This window comes from Hypanus sabinus, chromosome 19, assembly GCF_030144855.1.
Source record: "Hypanus sabinus isolate sHypSab1 chromosome 19, sHypSab1.hap1, whole genome shotgun sequence".
Classification (NCBI taxonomy): domain Eukaryota; kingdom Metazoa; phylum Chordata; class Chondrichthyes; order Myliobatiformes; family Dasyatidae; genus Hypanus; species Hypanus sabinus.
The window spans coordinates 46,532,873-46,554,304 of NC_082724.1; the positions used below are offsets into that span (position 1 = coordinate 46,532,873).

At 41.5% G+C, this 21,432-nt stretch overlaps 1 protein-coding gene across 2 annotated transcripts in view; it reads right to left on the minus strand.

Annotated features, from left to right (window-relative positions):
• Positions 1-21,432, minus strand: part of lmcd1 (LIM and cysteine-rich domains 1) — a 63,559-nt gene that overhangs the window by 14,719 nt on the left and 27,408 nt on the right. For both annotated transcript variants that reach the window (XM_059944372.1, XM_059944373.1), the window contains exons 3-4: positions 19,654-19,909; positions 2,498-2,872 (exon numbers count right to left, since the gene is read on the minus strand). In XM_059944372.1, the coding sequence (XP_059800355.1) occupies positions 2,498-2,872; positions 19,654-19,909 (631 nt within the window). The remainder of the gene's footprint in view (positions 1-2,497; positions 2,873-19,653; positions 19,910-21,432) is intronic.

Here is a 21,432-nt window from a genome sequence, read left to right on the forward strand (position 1 = left end):
GGTACAGGCTGAATAATAGTTTGGCATGGACTAGATAGGCTGAAGGGGTTGTCTCTGTGCTGTTTATGACTATGACTTTAACTAGTAGAAGTGGCTCGAACAAAAGATAGATCAACCATGTCCTATATTCTTGATGCTGGGGGCATATAGGATAGGCACAAAGGTGTAAATTGAATGCTCCAGAACACATAAACATCAGACTTTTTATATCAAGGTATCTATTTCAAATCTTTCATTAAAGCAAATGGACACCATGGCTCTCCCAGCCCTTGATTCATCTGTATAATTGACCACTGAGAACCTCCCATGGAGATTGTCAAAGAAGCAGCACACAAATACGGTTGTAAACTTATAACATTAGGTTAGTAGTGGAAGATAAACTTTCGTTTCCTTGAAAAGGTTGTATTTTACAAATTAGAGGGAAAACTTACAATCAGAATGCTTTCAGAAAGTGAAAATAAAATCCCATTTGTCGACCCACAATTAGAGCCGGATTATTGAGAGAAAACCTTGAAGATCTCCACAGAGAAAGAAGTCTGCCAAACCTGAAAGGATATAGTATAAGGATTCCCAAGGTTGAAAAGAGAGATGTCTTGAGATTGGCAGATAATGGCCCATTTCTTTTCCTTCCTTAACCTGAAGAGGCTTTCTTCTAGCTAACATGCAATATTTTGAATGCTCATCCCAAGTTGTATATGGTCATTTGGTGGCAATTTAGATAGTGAGCATAGCAGCCTGGTTGACAATTTAGGACAACTGTTTGGGAACTGCCTGTTTTGGTTCTAAGGAGATAATTCCTGCAGGCAATCAGGCACAGAACAATTAAAAATACACTCATTGAGAGGGGTCCTCATTCACTTTATTAGGTGCAGGAGGTACTCCTAATAAAGTGGCCTCTGAGTGTATATATTGCTTTAGATGTTAATGTAATTCATCATGTTGCAGGTACAGAACATAAGGGTCAGCTTTCAACTCTCCCTATGCTAAAGTTGGCATTCAGTTAATTGGCTATGAAAAAGACATGAACTGGCCCGGGAGGCTTAGGCACTAGAAGGCTGTAGTGCTGATTGATGGATTTACAGTCCATTACCTTTGAGAGAATAGGGTGAAAGAATGAAGAGAAAATCTGTACAAGATACAATGCGAATACACAGCTTCTACAGTAAGCTTTCAAATACCTTGAGAATTCCTCAATCCACACCTAAGAGTGAACCTCTGCCTGGACAAATCCAAAGGGAAATCTTAGTCCATTGACTTCCCTGTTCTTTCTGATGCTTCCTTGATGTGCTATCAATAACTCAAGGAGACTGGAAGTAGAGTACAAAATGACAGGTTTTCATTAACAGCGAAAACGGGCACGACCATGTTGAAGACTGAGGGAGGAGCAGTGCCCCAATCGCCTTTATACAGGGGTCTGTGGGAGGAGCCACAGGAGCAGTCAGCAGGGGGGCGTGTCCAGACAGGTATACATAGTTTACCACTTTCCTTGAAAGAAATTATGTTTTCATGTTATGTCTGTAAAATAATTGGATGTGCGTGGCTGGGTTCCGGTCAACAGTCTTCGAAATGACTGAAGGAAAATAAATAAAATCACAAGTCAGTGACCCATGGCAGTACAAGATCCTTTGATCTTGAACATGATAGTTTATCATTAAAGAGCTAAGCCATGTTCCCCCTGTCATTACACTGCTCATTCTATTGAAAGATCAATTGAATGTAGGCCAGTTAAGTTATCGAGCTTGTCAGTCTCACAGCCCAATAGCCAAGGTGGTATCAGAAAATAAAGAAATAAAGAAGATAGTCCCTATTTATTTTTATTTATTGGCACAGAATAGGTCCTCCCGGCCGTGCCACCCAGCAATTTAATCCTAGCCTAATAACAGGACAATTCACAATGACCAATTAGCCTACCCACCAGTACAGATTTAGACTGTGGGAGAAAACCAGAGCAATGGAGGAAAGCCACGCAATCACAGGAAGAATGTACAAACTCCTTACAGGGACGGGAATTGAACCTGGTTTGCTGGTACTGTAAACCGCTGTGCTAATAACCACTACACTACCATGCCACCCTTCTAGCTTGGATGACTTTGATGACTTTGGCTTATGTCTCTTGTAAGCAAGTTGAATTCTCAATTATGTTGTTTATTGTATGCAGTGGCAAAGAGAGGAAAGAATGAAAAGGAAAAGGAAGAAGAGCTTATACACATGATAGGCAGAAAACTTGAAAGACATAGAAAAGATAAAAAAGACATTTTATATCTGTGGTTGCATTTTGTCTATGCGCAAAACTGAGATCTAAGTGATGAACTGTGTAATCATTCTTATAGCACAGCTATTGTCCCTTGCTTATACCTATGCCAAGATAAGTGCTTGTTTTAAGTTAGAGAATTTGAGATAGATTCACATGAGGGTGAACAGGATTCACAAATATTTTCTTTCAATTTTGCTGAGTAAGTTGTTAACAAAATAAAAACAACTAATAATGGTCACTCACATATTTGTCTTTCTGATGGAATTCAACCAGTGTCCGATTGGATGCAGCTGGGGTGGCCTGTGGTATCTCCTTTGCTATTTTGCCATTGGCAAATTGTTCCTTAGCTTCTGTCTTCTGCTGCTGGTTGGCATCTTCTTTGGCACTAGCTGCCTGGCCAGGCAGTGCCACTTCTCCAACTCCCAGCACGTCACTCTTGTACTTTCTGACAAACTCCTGCATGCTCTTCACTTCACTCTCTGACAAGGCGTGACACTGAAAGGGGTCCTGGTCATAGGCAGGCAGCTGCCTCATTAGTTGCTTACGGCGATAATAGGCCCCTTCGGTTCCAGCAATTGGCTGCATTTCCTTTGGAATGAAATCCATATAATGAATAGCCTGATGAAGGGAGAGACAGAAAAAATGACCTCTGATTTATAACAGCAAACATATGGAGTTAATTGCTCAAAATTTAACTGCATTGTACATAAGTATAAAACAGCTATTTCATTCACCCGTCTTCAAGTTTTAGAATTATTTTTGTTAAATTGTGATATTTTACTATAAATGGTCATAAATTATTGCCAGTGGTAGTGCTTGCTTATTACTCATTCTGATGTATTCGTGGAATTCTACAAATATTGTGTTGTTTGGAACAGTTTGTGCCGATTACACTGTACATTTATATTAAATGAGAAATCACTTTCTCTTAATACATTCTTAGTCCCTGAGCCATATTTTCTAAGTAAATCCGTGCTGATTATTCTTGTGTGTCCTACTGAAGATAATGTTATGTTACAACAGATCAATTACAAATAAATGATTTTATATGGTAATTCTTATCATTATAGCCAGACAGTTTTTTGGCTCTAAGATAATCATTAGAGACTGAAAATGAACTGCCCAAGGTTTCACAGATTTGGAGTGGAGTTAGTGGATGTGATTTTGCAAATATATTATCAGGAAATATCCTTATTGGCTGCTGTCCAGGCATTTTAAAAAGAATAAGTAACTCTGTACCATAATTCCCAATCCCATGTTGACACATGGGTTTTGCTGGAAAAGGGGATATTGAACTAGCAGCTTTCTCTTCTTCATGCAGTCTCTCTGCTTCCTGTCTTTTCTAAGTGCCACCTGACCTCTTTCAGAATTCCTGACTGCATCTTGGACTAGAGTTTGCCAGGATTGGGATGGTAACTCCTCCATGATGAGAGGGTGCAAACTGAGAGTTGCCTCCAGGGCAATCCTACGTTCTCCTTATTGCTGGTTACTCAACAGGTAGGGAACAAATGGAAATTTTTTAAAAAAACAGCAGTTTTCTTTATATCTGTCTAATGCTGGGCAACAGTCAAGTCATTTGGGAAGCTTGTGGATTGCACTTAGATTGGGAGGAGGAAAGCAAGTACCTCAGTGACCATCTCTGAACCTGGTCCGCGAGAGAGCCCTCTATGAAGTACAGTCTGCTGCTGGTCGCCCTTTGGGAGTTATTGGATAGCAGCTACACACCGAAATCAGGTTGTGATTTCCCCATCACTACCACAGAACTGGAGAATTTCAAGTTCTGCTTAAAATGTCATTTCAGGCTCCAAGGGAACTCTGAACATCTGCATGGCAATGAGTCTTAAATAACCATTCTTTTACTTGGGCAGATTTCCCATCTGGAGGTCAATATGATTGGATGGCTTCCCCTCCCCATAACGTCTTTGTAGATAATGCTTGATATATTAGATATATCCTTACATTGAACCACGGCATAATAGAGTGGGATATTTAAAGCAAACTTTGACATAGAAGGAGGTCATTCATCCTATCAGGTCTCTGCGTGCTCTCAGAATAATCCAAATGTCCTACTTACCACCTTGTTCTGCATCACAGGCCTATCAACTTCCAATTCTCCTAACATCCTACCACTCTGGAGGTTGATCACAGTAGCCAATGAACCTACTAACCAGAATGTCTAGGGTGTGAGAAGAAACCACAGCACTCAGTGGGAAGCCTATTTAGCCACAGTGAGGACATCCAACCTCCACACTGAAAGTACCAGAGGTCGGGACCGTACATGGGTGGCTGGAGTTGAGACACTGAACTTACTGTACACATTACTACGCAACATTCTGATGTAGCAGTGACATGCTAAAGATCTTACACTGACAATAACAGGAACTATTTACCTGGATTTCTCCACAGCCGGCCATAATTCCTCACACTAAAGTGCTGTGGTTTCGTGCAGAGGCTGGATTGACTTCAACTTGCTATGGTTGCCCAGCTACGTCACAATACACTTAATGCTAGTGAGAACTAAAAACGCAGAATGTATGGCAATGCCAGCAAGCTCTGCCCTTGAGGGAGTGTTTTCACAGCACATTCTCTGCCCAAACCCATGCAGCCTTCTCAGATTATCCTACCAAGACACTTCAAGTATTCTGCACTCTTCCCAAGTCACCATGGAGCTAAACAAAAAGAAGCAGCAGGCCCAATGGTGACATACACTGTCCAGATCAGCCACCATCTACTTGGACATTTAAACTTTCTTATAGCCCAAGGAATGAAAATAAATTATGCTAAAATACTGAAGGAAGATCAGTGCTGTACATCTGCTCTTCCAGCACATACACATGTGGTACAGACAAGTAGCAAACAGATCTTATGTGAAATGTTGCAGAATATAGTTCTGAGGGCCAAGAAAACATGATTTACAACCCCTGGTGACCTAAAGAAACAATTAAACCATGTGCAAATAATCTGCAAAGGCAAAAGGCAGGAATGAATATCTCTTCATGCTGGCTTATCACAGTATTTATTTTAATTTGTATAGCTGAAGGAAACTCAAATTTACTGTGAAAAATCAAAAGAATGAAGGATCCGTGACCTGGAATGTTGGCTATGTTTTACTTCCCACAGAGGCGGTGTAACCTGCTGAGAACTTCCAGCATTTTCTGTTTTTATTTCAAATTTACTGTGAATCTTTTAAACATGCACTTTTTTTTGCATCTGTTCTCTTGAAAAAAATGGATACCATTACTTGGAGTTTGGTAATTTATTAGACTCAATCACACTGATGGTTCCACAGAGAACCTGCAGCCAGCTGCAACGTGAATAGCAGCCTGCTCCGAACTTCTGCGCCCATGCACCAGAGCAAGCAAGTACAGAATGCGCTGGAGGCCAGATGTGAGCACCTCTGACCTTTTGCTTTTCACAGGGCTTCCACTGAGCGTAGGATCATCTGTAACTTAATGAGCCAAAGGGATGGAACTAAAACAGAAAACGCTAGTTAATCAGCAAGTCAGGCAGCTTGTTTGGAGAGAGAAAGAGTTAACATTTCAGTTGGCCAACCATACCTCAGAACCTTATTCCTGCCCTTTTTTTCTTATACCAGCCACCGATGACACAATGATCCTTACATTAAGAATAATTAGCCAAGTTCATTTTGGTCTCTGCTCTGAATCAGGTCTCAATATTGATGGTGTCCACAAAAGATTATGTTTCTTATAAATTGTAGAAGGTTTAGGCCCCAGCACTAGTCTCTGCGGCACCGCACTTATTGATGTCTTTTTAATCAGAAAAACTCATTAATACCTACACTCTGGCTGGCTAACCAGAAACAATCTTTGATCCACACCAATATATTACCTGCTATAACATGAACTTCCACTAGTTCCCTTATTTCTTAAAAGCACTTCAATGCTTATCAAACATGAGTTCTCCCGCAAAAAAAAATTGACATTGCTGGATTACCTTGATTTTTTTCTATCTGCCCAGCTATAATATCTTTAATAGCTTCTAACAGTTTTCTTGTAACTCTAAGGTAACAGGACAATTGCTTTATGCTTTGTTTTCATTTTGAATAATGGAACTGAATTCAATACTTTCCAATGTAATGGAATTTCCTTGAACGGAGAAAATTTTGGACAATTAAAACCAAGATTCCAGCCATTTCTTTCAAGAGACAGATGAAGTCCACCGTGACCCTAGAGCTGTCAGCCTGTGTCTACAATAATTTGTTCAGTCGACGCCCCTGGTGAGTGCATTTTTCCTGAGCTCCTCCCTCCCTACCAGTTCCTGATTACAGCTATTTTTGGAATGTCACTTTATCTTCAAGAGGGAAGAATGCTGCGAAGTACTTGTTCAGTTCAACTGCTATCTGTTTGTTTTCTATTATTAATTCCTCTAACTCTTCCATTCAGTCAACTTTTATAACTCTTAAAAGTACCTGCCATAACTATCACTATTTGCAATTTACTATTCTAGTTAGCTTTTTGTACTCTGTTTCCTTCCATTGTTATGAATGTACCACAGCTCTGAGGGGCCGAAGGGTGCGGGGTAGCCCCCTCCTTTGTGAGAATCGCAAGATCACTATTGAGTCCCTTCAGGAGACCCAGGAAATGAGAGAAAGATATGCAGAATTCACAAAGAGTGGAATGTGTCCTGGCCTCGGAGAGGAGGACCCATTGATACCGGCTATTGTCTCTTGGAGCTGGCCTTGTGTATTGCATCCTGTGCGATGCATCGAAGCCCCAGGCAATGAACCAAGGGGGAGGTTGGTGAAGAGATTGCATCATCCCAACCTGATTGACATCTGAGACACCGTGAGGAAGTATAAAAGAGGGTCGGGAACAACCCCATCAGACGCACCAGAAGAAACGTTAAGCGACCACGTAGCAGCAGGAAGTCATCTGAAGGCAGCCACGTGCGTTCGATTCCGTGGCTGGAACCACGGAAAACAGCTTTTAGCTAACAACGGGGAAGCCCGCACCCTGACTCAACGGATTGGCATCTTAAAAGACCTGGGGCAAGTTTAAACAGCATCACTTTTAAACCCAACAACGCTGCAGCTTGAACGAACTGATAGTGACTTATCTTTCCATCGGACAATACAGTAACCCCTAGACAACGATAGAGTTATTTCTTATCGGTTATTATCATACCCGCGCTTAGATTTAGTATTGACGACGTATATTATCTGTATGCATTAATCTTCTTTTTGTGCCCTTTATCAATAAATACTTTTAAAAATAGTACCATCAGACTTCAACGGACCTCTCTATCTTTGCTGGTAAGTGATGCAGTTACGGGAATTCGTAACACCATATTAATTCATCAGACAATCAATGCTGTTTATATTCTTCCCAATCTTCTAACCTACACCCTGTTTTTACATAACTATAGGCAAACACACCAAATGCCAGAGGAACTCAGCAGGTCAGGCATCACTTATGGAAAAGAGTAAACAGTTGACATTTCGGCCCAAGAGCCTTCATCAAGACTGGGGAAAAAAGAGAAATCAGAATGGTAGGGGCAGATTAGTTACAAATCTATTTCTCTCTGCCTCAGACTGATAGCAAATATTAATCATATTATGATTTGCAGGTTCCAAGAGGGAGCTTTTACTTTGAGATCAATAATTATTTTGATCTTTAACAGAATACCTAATATAGCATTCCTAATATGCTATCGCCTGGAGCATCAGAAATCAAACCTAGATAGAGACTCAACAAGTCAGGCAGCATCTGTGGAGCCAGAAGGATGGCTGATGCTTTGGGTCATGATCCTCCATCAAGAATGTAGAACTGTTGCATTGATGAATCTCAGGGTTGTATATGGTGACATATGATATTAAGTTTACTTTCAACTTTGGTTTGGCCTCTGGGTCTGGTTAGCTCCAGGATGGGTTGTTCCAATAAATTATATAATAAATGCTGTATGAATTCTTAATTCAGGCTTCTTGTGCTTATCTGATTATTTCCAGGCTATTTTTTTAGGCTAAGGCTATTGATGCATCTTTCTAACAAGCTCATTTATTTCCTTGTTTATACTCTGGCCTACCTTGAGATTATTGCTCAACAGCCTGAACACTTCCTGCATTTATTAATTCTCATCTCCACCCAACTTCCTTTTCCTGAACTTAGGCCATTGCTCTGTTTTGTGCCCCACCTCCACTTCATTCTTTCCTTTGCAAATGTCACATATCATCAATGTTCAGATCCCAATCTGTCAAACTGCAGGCATGGCTCTGTAACAACAATGAAATCACACTCATTACTGTGTTTCCCCCAGACATTGTGGCTACACCACTCCGGCCAGACATAGTCCTGTGGTCCACAACAGCCAAGCTGGCATATGTTGTGGAATTGACAGTACCATGGGAAGATGGCGTTGAAGAAGCTTATGAGAGGAAAAAGACCAAGTACTCTGAACTGACAACTGAAGTTGCTCAGAACGGCTGGAAGACCAAGATTTTCCCTGTACAAGTAGGATGCAGGGGATTCATTGCTACATCTACGACCAGTCTATTGAAGAAGGTGGGGGTGAGGGGTGTCTCCTTCCAAAAAGCAATCAAGTCCTTGTCAAATGCAGCAGAGGAGAGCAGCAATTGGATTTGGATTAAAAGGAAAAACAACTGGGCTGCAAGATGAAGACAGGAAGGTACGGAACTGAGGGGGGTGTATCTGGGACGCCAGGTAGCACCGTTGAGCCCTCTGGAGTTTTGGGCTTATCAACAAAACGTCAAAGAAGGAGGGTGCCAACCTGATGATCCCGATGACGTAGCTACCCTCCTCATCACCACTTCAAGCACACTGCCAACATCGAGAGTGCCAACGTTATCATTGGGATTGAAACATCAAGCTCTAGTAGCTCTACTACTATTTGTACTCTCAATTCATTTATCCATTTTTTATCAAACATTATGTGCACTTCAAAACTGAGGCTTTCATTTTTTTTTCTATTACTTTTATTAGTATTCTGTCCTGTCATTATTTCCTACATTTCTCTCCATCTTTGTCTCCACTCTTGGACTTACCATATCTTCCTAACTTTGATCTCACTACTTAGTCTAAATCAACTGTTTCCCCAACAGCCCCACACCATTATAGAGTTAGAGACCCCATTCAAATCCCATTGTTCCATTGGGTAAACTGAAATGCACCTGGACCACTTCAGTGCTCTACCAATTGACCCAATGGTGAGTCACATAATTGAGAAAAATGTACATAATTTACAACCACCAAAATTGAGTCAGGGTTTCACTTTGAGAGGCTGGTATGACAAGGAATTTTGCCGTGCTTTTGTGTTTAGGTTCTGGAGTTCAATAAAATGTGTTGCCGGTTTTGTTAAACAGAAGGCGTCTCTCTTTGTTTTATTTTTGAAAAGCAACACTGGTGGCCCCATGATCTGGGACAATTCCTGAATTATTGAATATGCTAGCCAAGGCAGTTGCTTTGAAACTGATGGAGTTTTGGGAGCGAAATGCTGTCCCTTGGCTCACACAAGCTGAGACCCGGTTCACTGTGAGTAATCACCGCTGATGCCAAATTCTACCATATGGTAGTGGCGCTCAGTAACTCCACGGCTGTGAGATGGGTAAGTCTGCTTGAACACCTGCCAGAGCATGATAAATATCAATCGCTGAAAACCCATCTTTTATGGACTTTTGAACTGTCGGAGTCTGAGCGTACATAACAGTTGCTCTCCTTGCCAGGTCTCAGCAATGCCTGAAACATTGCTGCTGTCTCTCCTGGGAAATCACCATCCTTGTTTTATTTTTAAAGAACTCTTCATGTAGCAGATGCCTGATCGAGTTTGCATTGCCCTCACTAATGTACCCATGGAGGACTATAGGGAACTTGCTAAAATGGCTGATAGTCTACACTTAGCCAGGCAGCAGTGCATCGTTCCTTCTCCTTTCTTTACTTCAATAAGCCCAGTCATCAAGGTCTTCAACATAACGATGTGCTCAGCTGCAATACAGATGATGCTGTGCTTGTGTTCCTAGCACATTTGCTTTGGTACAAACGCTAGGAAGTGCCAACCAGCTTGCAGCTTCGACAGTGCCAGCACTTCAGGACATCAGAGAACACTGTGAGTTCCAGCTGCCAGGGTTGTCTACTGTTCATTACAGACACCCTTTCAGGGCAACACTTCCTGTGTGACATTGCTGCTCAAGAGAGTGTGCTGCCAGCATTGTCTATTGACGAGAGGGCAAAGAGCACCAAACCCTCGCTGGAGGCCACCAACGGTAGCAGGATCCAGACTCATGGGACACAAAGGGTGAAACTTTGCTTCAGTGGGCGATGTTATACACGGGACTTCACCCTGGCTAAAGTAGCTAGACCTCTGCTCAGTGCTGATTCCCTGTGTGCCCAAGGACTATTAGTCAACCTGAAGAACCGTTGGCTTGTGGATATGAAGGACTTTGGGTCGTTACCCTGCTTCTCCAGCAAGTTCCCCACAATGACTCTGTCAAGCGCACGCACCACTGCATGTGAATTTACTCAACTGCTGGGAGAATTCCCAAACCTTACCAAGCTCACATTCTCTACTGTAGTCGCAAAGCATGGAATTAGGCACCACATTCTCACAACTGGCCCACCAGCCCATGCCCGCGCACATAGACTGGACCGAGATAAACTGGCAACCAAGGCTGAGTTTACCAATGTGGAAAGACTTGGCATTGTGCGCAGGTCAAATAGCACCTGGGCTTCACCTCTCCATATGGTCCCCAAGTCCGACGGTAGTTGCTGCCTTGTGTGTTGATTACCAACAATAGGGGGGCACCAACCCCAATCATTATCCAGTTCCACAAATCCACAAATTTGGCACATGTAGCTGAGAAGTTAACTTTCTCCAAAGTCGATCTAGTTAGGGGTTACAATCAGCTACCTATGTGCTCTGAGAGCATCCCTGATTGAGGAAGTATTGGCATGATCTTCTCCCATTGGTCCTGCTGGGGCTCAGAACATCTCCAAAAGAGAAGCTGCAGTTGTCCATGGCAGAGTAAGTATAGGGCAACCATTATGAGTGCCAGGTAATTTCATTCCTGACACCACAATCATCTGGTCGGCCTCTCAACTGATTTCTACCCTCCTCAGTAAATTCAATTTCTTTTCACCTATTCCTACCTCCCCTCATGGTGTACAGCACTCCTAGGTTCCTGTTGACCTACATTCTGCCTCATTTATTTTTACCTGCTATAATGCACAGCAGCATCCCCTTAGGCCCCCTTATGATGGCCTGTTCCACATTTTGGAACATGCAGACAAGTCTTTTATCATAAGTAAGAGGGATAAACCTGAATGTATTTCGGTAGATCAACTTAAACTGGCCCACCAAGATTTGGAGTATTCTGCTCCATGCTCCTAGCTAGCATCACAACATGACCATGAGCACATCAGCACACCTCTGGATGTGCCAGAGGCACCTACTGTTCTTCCACACGTGGAACACAGGACCAGAGCCAGGTGGCCTGTCAGACAGCCTGTCCAGACAGGCTCACAATGCCGGTCTCAGTGAATTCTGGGAGGCCTGTGCAGGGCAATGTAATTGGGAGAAATCTACATAATTCACAACCATGTTCTTGCTTAAAGATTCTTAGTGCGCTTTTGTGTTTAGGTTTTCTAGCTCAATAAAATGTGTTGTTTCATTAAACCTAAAATGCCTTAGGTTTTATTTGTGAAAACCTACAAGTCCTGCAATGGAGTTTACAGTTGGTATCTTAGCCTACAACCTTTCAACTGTGCATACATAGAAGTTTTTATCACACTGAAGCATAAAAATCTGATGGACAACATTTCCAGAGAAAAGTACTGGGTATTTGTAATTATGGATTCTAGCCTTGTTATTCCTAACAATGTGGGCAGTCTCCACTCATGTGTTGCCAGTTGGGAGTCATCTGGGACTAGGAGTGCAACCCTGATTTGCACCTAAGTGTCCGTGGGAAATTGCAACAACACCATAGCAATCTCTGCCAAGATCAAATAACTAGGAACAAATGACACTATTTATTTTTAATGTTTACTGAAGGGATCTCCAGCAGTATTATAGGATAGATGTATAATTTATCCTAGCTGCAGAAATATAAGAATATGTAATGTACACCATTGAACTCTGCTGTTAAACCAACAGAGGTGTTTATAAAGATAGCCACAAGGCTACCAGCTTAATTTCTGTAAATTTCAAAGGTCTCCTCGGGGTTAATTGGTTTGCAGACAGAAACATTTGAATATCCAGCTCCCCAAATGACTGGCTTTCTCTTTGTATTTTTTGATGAAGGGAGGTGACAGATTAGTGTATTTACATATGAATAGGTTGAGTATCTTTCTCCATTGCTAGCAGTTTTAAAAAATAGCTGCATTAATATTCAAAAAAATCACTAAATGAGCAAGACTGTTCAATTTATAGAATGAACTGCCAAAACAGAGAGAAAGGAAGGTTGAAGAGGAAATGTAGAAGTTCCTGCCAAACAAGAGATGCTGTTATATTTTATTAATGACATTTCTTTCAGGAAAAGACCAGATAAATTAGTTCGCTGGCTACTAACTTTTGTTGTGCCTGAAATTAGCTATACAGAACTGTGATAACTGCAGGTTTTATCTAGACGGAGAGAAAAGGAGGGTGGGAGACAGTGAGAGTGTGTCGGTGAGAGAATGTGTGGGTCAGAGTGCGACAGTGGAAGAAAGTGTGAATGACAGAGTGTGGGAGACAGAGTGAGAAAGACTGTGGGCGACAGAGAGACAAACGAGAGGGTTAGAGGGCAGGAGGGCACAAGGGAATATGACAATCTGATGGTCATATTCAATCAATTTTTCAATTTCCCAGTGATTGGCATTAATCTGCTAAACATACATAATATATATAACGTGGTGATCAGAGCATATGGGCCTCTTGGCACTTCGAACCAGATCAGGCGACTATACTCCAAGCTGTAAAAACACAAATTTATTCAAGAGAATCACTAACTAAAGTGCATTTAAAACTTCTGCAGCATTCCTTAGCTGGAATTTCATTTGAGAATGATTCATCTAATCTGAAATTTGGCAAAATGCCAGATCAGTCACAAAATATTCATACTGATAATGGCACAAGATCCATCACTTACAGCGATCATTTGATTCAATGACATCACTGATCCCTTTTAGAAATTCAAGGTAGCATTAGATGGCTATTAATCAAGGCGGATTTGATACGAGCACTGCTGCAGTGATCCTGATAATCTCCCAATAAGCAGAATGACCACCACAGAGACTCATAAAAACCAAAGGCAGATGGCAGCTGTTCAATTTATACTGCTTTGAACAAATCTAAAGAAGCTGCAGGCAGCGTTCCATCACACAGACTTCAAATGCAGCTCTCACACAGGACAAACTTCACACCCAGACACCGCTCCATAATCCAAACTTTCAAAAACTGAGTTCAAAGGTGCCTTCTCACTGAAGGACAATGTTAGTAATGATATTTTTTAAAGATTCTGCAATCATTGACATCAATGAGCCTCAACGGACACCTTGCTTGCCCTGGGACTTGGCATTGAATTCAACAATTTCCGACAACCAGCCTTTTCTGTTTGTGTCAGGGCTTGCCATCTCTCGTGCAAAGTCATCCATTTTGCGTTTTCCTTTATGTTGGGTATGTCCTTCTTTCAGATTCCCAGCAATGGCTGTATGTGCATTCAATGTGCCCCAGAATATTATTTTGTCTTCTTTGTTCTTGGCTCAGAGAGTCTGGACAACCTTGCCCTTTGCCTGTACACAAATATTTTCTTTGTTCTCCATCTTTGCACTCTCTACAAATTGTTGTCTCACTTCTCCATTTCTAATGAAGGGTCATTGACTCAAAGTGTTTATTCTATTTCTGTCTCCACAGATCCAATCTGAGCTGTTTAAGTATTTACATTAGTTTTTGGTTTTATTTCTGTTCCCTTTAAGTAAGCATTTCAAGCCTTAAGCTCAGCTGTACCTCACAGAGTTAAACTTCCAAAGCCAAGAGAAAAATGGATGAGAAGCCCTTAGGCATGGTTATGTATTTGACTTGTGGTGAACTGATTTGTTTAGTCTAGAGCACTAGAGATCAGAAGGCCCATATTTATCCCACTGTATGTACTGAGTTAACAGGTCACATCTTGGAAAAATCGTTGAGGTATTTCAGACCACCTTAAAATACCTAACTTAGGTAAACAAAATAAAGCCTGTGTCCCACTCCTCGCTGTTACTCATTAACACCATATTTGGCTGTGGGAATTTTTGCCTCCAGTTGAGAATAGGACCCATAATCACCACCCCATCTACACTTCTGTCCTCTGGCTGGAGAAGGTTAGGGGTGTGGCTTGAAGCCATGCTCTACCGGATGAAGCTCCTGTCGGGCATCTAGTGTAAAGTTAGGAAGGTGAATTGAGTGAGATATGTGTGAGATCTTCAGTTAAATGTAGTTTAAGTTTCCAAACCAAATCAGGGGAGAAACAATTTCTGAAGGACACTGGGCGATAATCAGGTTGAAGGCACAGAACCTCTCCCTCTCCTGCCTTACAGTCAGAACTTACAGTTTCTCTTTAAATCACTTTCCTTTGCAATATCAGGTTAGGTCACTTTTCTGTCTTTCTAAAACTGTTGTATTTTTCACATTGAGAGTGATTGTCAATGGCTGAGTGAATGGAACTAAGTAAAGCAAAGGAAATACCACACTGAGGACAAACATGAGCTTTGACTACACAATTAAATCAGATTATGCAGTGCCATGATCTGATTCATTTCAAAGTCCTGCACTGTTAATGTGCTTAGTGAGTAAGACAAATGAAGCAGTCAATTTATCACTGACATCCCGGGGAAAGGATTTCCTGCTAGATTCCAAATTTCTACCTCTATTCCAATCTGATGAGAGGATTAACAGACAAGTACATAATCACTTTTAATTGATATGCATGCTGCTTAACAGGAAGCAAGCAGAAGTCCAATGTTTGGTCACATGAATGCACGTTACTCATAGTCTAATTGCCAAGTGGAATTTGGTTTCTGGACTTTGAGCCATTAACCATTGAAATCAGTACAAGGTTCATCAACTGTTATCTTTACCTAAACCTTTATTATTCCAGTTTGCAGTTTTTTTTCCCCCCAGTGAATTATTATCTTAGTCTACTTAGCCTGTCATTTGTGTCAGTTTAAAAAAAGTAATCCAGTTTGAGGATGAGGCTTTGGAGTACTTGGAGGTTAATGATAAAATAAGTCAAAGTCAGCATGGTTTCTGTAAAGGGAAATCTTGCCTGACTAATCTGTTAGAGTTCTTCAAGGAAGTCACAAGCAGGGTGGACAAAGAAGAGGCAGTGGATGTAATTTATTTAAATTTTCAGAGGCATTTGATAAGGTGCTGCTTAACGAGATAAAATCACACAGCATTACAGGAAAGATACTGGTTTAGATAGCTGACAGACAGAAGGCAGCGAGTGGGAATAAAGGGGGTATTTTCTGGTTGGCTGCCAGTGACTAGTGGTGTTCCTCAGGGGTCAGTATTGGGACTGTTATTTTTCACATTGTTTGTCAATGATTTAGATAATGGAATTGATGGCTTTGTGGCAAAGTTCACAAATAATACAAAGATAGGTGGAGGGGTAGGTAGTACTGAGGTAGCAATGGGATTGCAGAAGGACTTCGACAAATGGAAGAATGGGCAAAAAAGTGGCAGATGGAATGCAGTACTGGGAAATGTATGATAATAGGTCTTGGTAAAAGGAACAAGAGTGCACACTATTATCTAAATGCGGAGAGAATTCAAACATCAGAGGTGCAAAGGGACTTAGGAGTCCTCATGCAAGATACCCAGAAGGTTAATTAGCAGGTCGAATCTCTGGTGAAGAAGGCAAATGCAATGTTGGCATTAACTTCAAGGGGAATAGAATGTAAAAACAAGGAGATAATGCTGAGGCTTTGTAAGACACTAGTCAGACCACACTTGGAGTATTGTCAACAGTGATGGGCCTCTTATTTCAAAATTGATGTGTAATCATTGGAGATAGTCCAGAGGAGGTTCATAAAGGTGATTTAGGAAATGAAGGGGTTAACATGATGAGAGTGTTTGACAGCTTTGAACCTGTACACACTAGAATTTAGAGAAAAGCAGTGGGATGTCATTGAAACCTACCAAACGTTGAAAGGACCAGATAAACTGGATGGGGAGGGATGTTTCATGTGATGGGAGTGTCCAGAACTAGAGAGCACAGCCTCAAAACAGAGGGATTACACTTTAGAACAGAGGTAAGGAGGATTTTTTTTAGCCAGGGAGTAGTGAATCTGTGGAATGCTCTGCCACAGACCGTGGTGGAGGCCAAGACAGTGGGTATATTTAAAGTGAAAATTGATAGTTTCTTAAATGGTCAAGGCATCAAAGGTTATGGAGAGCAGGCAGGTGTATGGGACTGAGTGGGATCCCAGATCAGCCATGATGGAATGTAGGAGCAGAATAAATGGGCTGAGTGGCCAAATTCTACTCCTACGTCTTGTGGTATTGACCTGATGTTTTCTCCAACACTTTTAGCCATTATCAAGCCTGCATCCACTGGCTCATTCATCATGAACTTGAAATCTTAATTATTCATTGTTCAGAAGAAAATCACCTCTGATTCTTTTTCAAATGCCATTAAATGTATGTTCTGTATTTATCAGCTCGTCAGCTCTTGGATATTGGCTTTTATTTAAATGCTTTATGCTTTAAATAATCATTTTAACCTCCATATATTCCTAATTGCGTGTTACACTTGCACCTTAACTTTTCAGAGATTCATGCAAATTTCTCCCAAGAGCCTCTCAAGACTAACATAATTTTCAATTTCACACCTGTTAAAATATACTCGGCCTTTATTTTTGCTGCAACATTTCAACTGTCACATCCTTAGCCATTGTCTTAACCTGCCAATCTAGTTCCATTCTCCTTCCCACACTCCATCTAGCACTGAATCACTAGCACATTTGATCAGCCCATTCATTATAAATGAGGTTGACCTGCTGGAGTCCCAGACCAAGTCCTGTAACAGTCCACTGCCTCTTAACCTAAAAGTACTTTATAGACAATAAGGAAGGCTGTATGAGTGTGTTCCCAGAAAATCCAGTTGAATGTGGCAGAAATTTCAAAAGGTAATCTGCTGAATGCAGAGACTGATGGGGTGGAACGTGAAAACCAGGGTGACTTTATCCTTGCTCCGTTTGGAAGAAGAGTCCGGAGATTGGAAAAGTGTGGGAAACAGATGAGATACTGTCAACAGGAACTCTTATTAAAGTCACTGCTCTAGCTCCAACCTTCACAGTTAAACTTCAAACATTTCAAAATCATATTTCAAATACATAACCTCACACCACTTCATTCAGGAATTCAAAAAAAATCTGCTGGTAATATTTTGGTCGCAATTGGGAAGTAACTCATCTCAAGAATGAAGCAGAAAATAATTTCTACTAGTTTTCCGAACGTGCCATGATTCATTTTGCACTGAGTTAAACTTGTTGTTTTAACTAAGCTATTTCTCAGCCACTGATTCTTCTGGGATGTGATATGCAGGGGTGGAGTTCCTACTTCATTTTCAATCCTCTGACTCATAGAGATGAAGATCAACTGTGGCTCTCTTCCCACCATTCCAATGAGATCAGCAGATTTTCCAACTATTGTACAAACATGGACTTCAATGCCCATTCTACGCTGGTAGGTCAGGACGGTCAATTGCAGGCTGTTCATCCATGCCAACCAACAATGTAAAACCATTTCTGAAGGTTGACCTTTCAGCAACCACTATTAATTGAGTCCGAGTCAAACCTCATAGTAAAAAACCCTCAGCCCACTGTATCTGTGCCAACCAGCAAGCACCCATTTACACTAATCCCATTTTATTCTCTTCATATTCCCATTGATTACCTCTAGATTATACCACACACTTACATATACAATCAACAGTGGACAGGTATCCATCCAACCTGCATTTCTTTGGGTTGTAGGAAAATACAGCAGCAGCCATTGGAAATCCACACAGTAGTGAGGAGAACAAGCAAACTCCAACAGAGAAGTCGGGTTTGATCCTGAGTAGGTGAAGGTGTGAAGCTGCAATATTCTGAACTGGCTCCTCCACCCAGAGCTAGCAACCATACAATCCCACTCTACCACCTCCCACTTTCACCACTGCATTTACGTTTACCAGACACTGAGAGATGACCAAGCACTTCAAGATGGTGCTGAGCTGCGGTCACTATTGAGATTGTAGCTCAGACATAGTAGTTTTTTTCATGTTTGTAGGGATGGTTTTGGGGATAGTGCGGGGGGGGGGAGTTAGGGGTCAGGTTAGGGTTTAAAGACAGGGATGTGTGGAGTTAGAGATCATATTTGGGTTTGGGATAGGGAGGTGAAGCTAGGAATGTGCTAAGTAACTAGACTCTGAATCAGCTGACCCTTAGCTCCTAATGTTCAGAAGGGATGAGTGACAAGTAGGGCTCAGGCAGCATTTCCTGAAAGCCCATAACCAGAACACCCGGACAGCTTTTGATATTTCATTGTTAATTATGCTGCAAAGACTTTCTAATTTCAGATTTAAACTGTCTTTGAAAGTCATATAACTTAAAAGATTAATCTAAAGTTTTAAATACAAGACATTAAATCATATAGCTGGTGATTCCAACCATTTGGTGTGGATCACTGTTTCTATGCCAGACCTTCTGATATAAGGCTGATGGAAGGATGCAAAGTGCATTTGGAGCTTTTTGCAGATTGTCACTGATGTACCACTGGACTCAGTGTGCCCAGAAATGGAACAAGTGTATACATATTAACCTCAAGACATCATAGATTTCTAAATTTTATCCATACAGTTATGAAAATTGAAGTTCTCCTGAGACAACAGTAGCTGGTAGCAATTTGTTAGGAACCACCATCTATCAGTTTGAATAATTGAGCCAAATAGCAATAATAAGTAGGAGCCAGGATACACTTCTCTCTCACTAGACCACTAAAACATTCGGCTGGGATCAATAAACAGCTGAGTCTAGGAATAAAGTCTAGTACTGATTGGACTGGACATTTCTGATGCTTGTATCTATTTGGAAGGCTTATTCCAGGGATATTGTAAAACGTTTAAAAATATGAAATATTGGACCCTTAAAATCCACAAGATGTTGCAAACTTAGTATGTAAACTACATATTTCCTGTTTTATATGCATATTTGGTTAAGCCATAGCCAACAGATTATAGTGAGCACAGAATGTCTTGAGTCAGATGTGAAAAAGAGAATCCAGTTGGCTGCCTAAAATTACATTACTTTAATAAAATAATCCTCAGTTACCATGTTGTAATTTCTGAATGTCTCCATGTGGCCAAAAGACTGCTGAAACTTCTAGTAAAACAAGTTTACAGAACAGCCTCTGTTCTGCTGAGCAGATCAGCTTACCAGCTTCTGGGTCAGACCTGGTGGGGCCCATTCATACGTGACTGTGTCAAAAGTTGGATCTTTTCTGGACACGATAGGGTTGGTTATAATCATCCTGTTCCTTTTATAAATGCGAACTCCGTCTCCTCCCTTCACCCGAGCTGTCAGATTGGAATATTTGGAGTCAGCCAAGAGCCGGCCAATTTTCCGATCATCCTCAGCATCAGAGTGCAGGCTGTGATCCTCTTGACTGCATCTGCATGACTTGCATATCTTTCTGTGTTAAAAGTAAGAGTGTAACATTAGATAGCTTGAATCTCTCTGTGAAGGAATGACCATCAGCTGGCAGATCAATAGAATTAGTCATGCCACAGGATTAGATCAAAGGATTTGAAGAGCTTGGACAACATCTGTTGGGAAAACTGCACTTAGAACAATAAAGTCTGCACTTAAGAATACAGACTATTCAGCCTCTCTACAGCAAGCCATTGCACTATTGGTCCTATTAGACAATGTCCAAAAACATTGCCTTAATAACATCTGGGATCATAGCTGGGATTCAGGCCAGACTGAAATAAGCAGCTTGGTTTCTGCTTCCTTCTTAGTGTCAAGAGTCACGAGAAATTGGCCAGTTCCACTTTGCAGGTGGAAGAGCCCATGAGCACAGAGTGTTTTTCTAAACCTGGCACAAAACAACATTTCTGATCTGTTCACACCTCTGAGCTCTCCAGGGTAAATAATTGAAGAACTGCAATGTCATAAAGGGAACTCTTCTGAAGTTGGAGTGAACTGCTGAAATATACTGAAATAGCTGAGCAACAATGCACATCCAACTGATTGCAAAATCCTTTTTGGAGACAAAGCTTAAAGTGACAGACCTTTCTATTGCTCAGCATTAGCTGTGCCCACACATGAGAAAGCTGCCAAGCTACAGTCCTGTGCAAATGTCCTAGGCAAATGTATATAGCTTGGGTATATATTGTTGCAAATACAGCCTGTATTTGTTCACTTAGAGGGAGAGCAAGTTTGTAAGAATGGCAAGAGTAAAGGAAGTTGTGAATGGCAAGGGTGGAGTGGTGTAGGAGGGGCGTGGGACAAGTGGCAGAGAAGGAGTGCCAGGGTGTGGGTACAGACACACCGAGCCCCGAAACATCAGGCAAGATCATTGGATTCCAACCAATCGGTTTATTGACTATTATAGAATGAGTCTCTATTGCTTCCTGCTCCCACCCCTGTCCCTTCACCTTTTCCCAACCATGATTCACCTTTCCCTGTCCCATTCGCACTCTCAGTCCATAATGGAGACCCAGATCAGAATCAGGTTTACCATCACTCACATATGCCATGATGTTACTTTTTGCGACATACTAAAAATAAAACCTCAGGTGGATCCCCAAAGTTCACATTCTTGCGGAATAACACACACAAAACACTGGAGGAGCCCAGCAAGTCAGGCAGCATTAATGGAAAGGAATAAAGTGTCAACATTTCGGACCGAGACCCTTCTTCAGGACTGGCATTTTGGATGAAGAAGCCAGAATAAGGAGTTGGGGAGAGGGGAAAGAGTACAAGCTGGAAGGTGATAGTGAAGTCTGGTGAGGGGGGAGATTTCATCCCTTGCCCCACATCCTTTCCTTTCCAATCCACTCTTCCCACTAATGAGATCTCGCCGGCACTTCTCTCTCCACTGCCTTCTCAGTCCCAGTTGGACAAAAAAATTAGCAGCATTACCAGCAATACTGTCTGTTTTATTTTCTCTGTCTCAAATCAAGGGGCAATAAGCTGTCCCTTCTCTTTCTG